Below are 3,534 nucleotides of genomic sequence, written 5' to 3' on the forward strand. Positions count from 1 at the left end.
AAGAAGAAGAAGAAGCTAAACAACCTATAAGAAAATGTCAGCAAATACAACCACAGTAATAATAATATATGCTTATTAAAAGATTTTTAAAGCAATGAAAGAAATTATAAAGTGGAGAAGTAACATTATAAATCAGTATCCGAAATTTGTAAAGAATCTTGCAAATAAAAAAGTTAAACAACTTAAGAATGAAGAAAATAGGGGCTGGGGATTTAGCTCAGCAGTTCGGTGGCCTGCCTTGCAAGCGCAAGGACCCGAGTTCAATCCCCGGTACCACACACACAAAAAAAAAAGAATGAAGAAAATAATGAATAAGCATTTTATAGATAAAAAGCAAATAAGCATTCAGAACATTGAATGCTCTATAGTATATTATGTAGAAGTTCCACACATCTCAGAGGTATCACACTTGATGAAGCTAGGGGGCATGCATTGAATATAAAATAGTACAACCACTATATAAAAACAGCTTGGCCTTTCCTATGTGCCCTATGACCTTACATCTTCACTCCTTCGTATATACCAGGAAAAGGTTTATATAATACTAAGGGAGAAACATTCAACAAGTTTCATAATAGCACTGTAACAGCAAAGAAAATAAAGTGTTAATAATCCAGATGACCAATAATGGAAAAAAAATAACTTGATACAGAGAGTGGAATACACATGGAAATGAACATATTTAAATGCAACTAAACATACTAACATGGAAGAATCTAAAAAATTACAAGAGAAAAACCATAATATCCTTAGGGAGACACACATATAAGACATATCTGAAAATAAAACAAGGATGTGATTTTTATAATATTAAGCTACAGTTCCTTCTGGAGTATGGGAGATGGGTGTCATGAGTGGGGAAAAGGAGAGGACTTCAGAGTTATAATTCTTCTGTATGTGTGCAGAATGTAGTTTTTACACAGAATTTCATGAAAATAGCATCCTGTAGGAAGGAAACCATGCAACCTATGTCTGGATGTCTGAGTTGAGGCATACGGATGTCCAGGTTCAGGCAAAGGTGGGAAGGATAGAATCTGGGCTGTGCTCTCAACTTTTCTCAGCAACATGCATGCCTATCTTTCTTATAATTAAATTTGAATATTTCCCACTGAATTTCCTGGGAGGGGTGAAAAGATCTAGTTTTCAGATGAAGCAGTTTAAGTGGAAATCCTCATTAGAAGACATTTCTGCTGAAGTATGATAAGTACACATAATGACTGCGTCTTGCCTTTCCTTGCTTTGTTAGAAATTGCATTACTTAACCAAACAGGAAGAGAGGAGGTGTTACACCTGCTGGGGACAGGGCGGCAGAGGGTATATAATTTGACCACACCAGTGAAGGGCTAGCCTTTTGGACTCCAACTGGTAATAATGGTGCAAGCTGTACATAGATGTTTTTGTTAACTAAATCTTTCAAGCAGCTCAGTTTTGACATATTTCAAAATATTATTGATTTGGGGAGTGTGGTGAAATACTTTTAAAAATCTCTTCCCTTTGGACATGTTATCGAGGCTAACAGAGCAAATGGGGAAGCCACAGCACAGTCTAGACTCTAGTGCTTTCCTCTGGCACAAAGAAAGCATCTTGCCTTCACGGAGAACTTGGGATCTAAGGTCCAACTATTTTTGTAATTGTATATAAAAAACAGAATCAGAAGGGAACAGAAGAATTGGCACCTGTTGACTTGTCAGCAAAAGGGTGGGGTTTTTTTGTTTCTGTCTTTAAATAGTTGTGGTATAGTAACTGGTCCTTCTCATCTTGAGTCCTTAAAAAAATGTAGCTGTGTTCAGCACAGTACTTTTAGAGAAGAAAAAAGGTCATATTTTAGGGAACTATTTGGAGTCTTTCTAGGAGGAAGCTTTAGTCACCCATTCCTTATGATTTTCTTAGGTGCATTATTCCATGGTCTATCAATGCTAGAAAACTGGAGTCACTCTCCATGACAAGCCTGGCCACGCTGGAAATGGTCTGAATACATATGGACTGAATTTCCCATGACCTTGCTGCCTACACTATTCTGGAGGGTTTCTGGGTAATCTCCGGGGTGCTGCTCTTTCGAAGCAAAAGATCATGTGTATGAAATTGCCACATGGTAATTTATTCCCAGTTTTGAAGCCTACTGTGCTATCATATTACTGGCCTCTTCCCTATGCAGAGTTATGAAGAAGTATGACAAAAGTGGCAGGCTGATTTGCAATGATGTCGATCTGTGTGACTGTCTAGAGAAGAACTGCCTGGGCTGCTTCTACCCCTGCCCCAAGTGCAACTCCAACAAGTGTGGGCCCGAGTGCCGCTGCAGCCGCAGATGGGTTTATGATGCCATTGTCACGGAATCTGGAGACATCGTCAGCTCACTGCCATTTAATATTCCTGACTAGAAGCTGCTGTGTGTGGATTGATTTGTTTCTTCTTTTTATATATGTAAGATAATCATTTTATTTTGGGAAAATTTTAGGCTTTGGACAAAATATTGGAAAAACCTACTTAAGATTCATGTTCAATGCCATAGAATTGGCAGTAATTCTATAAAGTCTGTATCTTCTCAAATTCCTCAATTACAACTAAAGGATGTGATAGTAGACAGATCAACTTCTCTCCTTAGGCCATCATTTTGACTGTGCTATTGCATTAAACATCTCTCCCCTCTTGGCTGGTGTCTGAGAATATGCAGTTTTAAGATATTCAGAACTCTGTAGCTAACAGCTTTTCTTATATAGAGCATAGAACTGTAAATGTATGATACCTCTTTATCCTTAGTATATATTTCTAGTTCCAAATCAAAATTGCCATTTAAATTAAAAGTAATCCTTGTGTCTTTGTACTGTATAACCTTGGCCTCATTTTATTGTTGCAATAACATTAAAATTAAATTTGTTAATATTTTCATCATTAAGCATTTGTGTTTTTCTTATAAAAATTGAGATAATATTCTAAAAGCTCTTGATTTGCATTTTTAATTCTGGGATCGGTTTTTCAGGATCTTATTTCAGAAGGAAAAACTTTAATAAATTTATTGTCAGTTATATTGATAAGCAGTTAGAACCTGATGTAGTTTTTTCAGTTCTGATACATTGAAGGAAGTGTAAAGAATGAATTCAGCCTTCTTCAAATTATTTTTTATGACATTCTTTAAGTCAAAGATTTTATAGTTGAACGTGCTTCAGAATCACCTGGAGGACTTGCTAATTCACAGTTTTGGGTTCACTAGATCTGGAACAAGGTTCAAGCATTGGCATTTGTAACAAATTCCCAGGCAATGTTGTTGTTGGCATGGGAACACTTTGAGAACTATTTCCCTAAGTTACACTAGATATATAATATAAGGAAATACTTAAATTATGTAATTCAATAAATTTAAAAAGTAAATAAGAGTATTTGTTCTTAAAACAAATATGAAATGCTATAGTTTCTCAGGTTTATTGTTTCCACATAAAAACACTTGTTTCTACATAAGGTATGTGACCTAGGGAGAGCTTTTGACAATTGTTACTTCTGGATTTGTTACTACCTGCTAGTATATTTAAAGATGAAAAT

General features: G+C 35.8%; 1 protein-coding gene across 3 annotated transcripts in view; it reads left to right on the forward strand.

The window, feature by feature from the left end:
• The window catches only part of Arl14epl (ADP ribosylation factor like GTPase 14 effector protein like), a 17,316-nt gene extending 14,487 nt beyond the window's left edge, over positions 1-2,829 (forward strand). For all 3 annotated transcript variants that reach the window (XM_010614147.2, XM_010614144.2, XM_010614145.2), the window contains one exon: positions 2,156-2,829. In XM_010614147.2, the coding sequence (XP_010612449.1) occupies positions 2,156-2,378 (223 nt within the window). In that variant the 3' untranslated portion in view covers positions 2,379-2,829. The remainder of the gene's footprint in view (positions 1-2,155) is intronic.
• The last annotated feature ends 705 nt before the right edge of the window (positions 2,830-3,534 follow it).

This window comes from Fukomys damarensis, unplaced genomic scaffold, assembly GCF_012274545.1.
Source record: "Fukomys damarensis isolate Sample0158 unplaced genomic scaffold, DMR_v1.0_HiC HiC_scaffold_9, whole genome shotgun sequence".
NCBI lineage: Eukaryota > Metazoa > Chordata > Mammalia > Rodentia > Bathyergidae > Fukomys > Fukomys damarensis.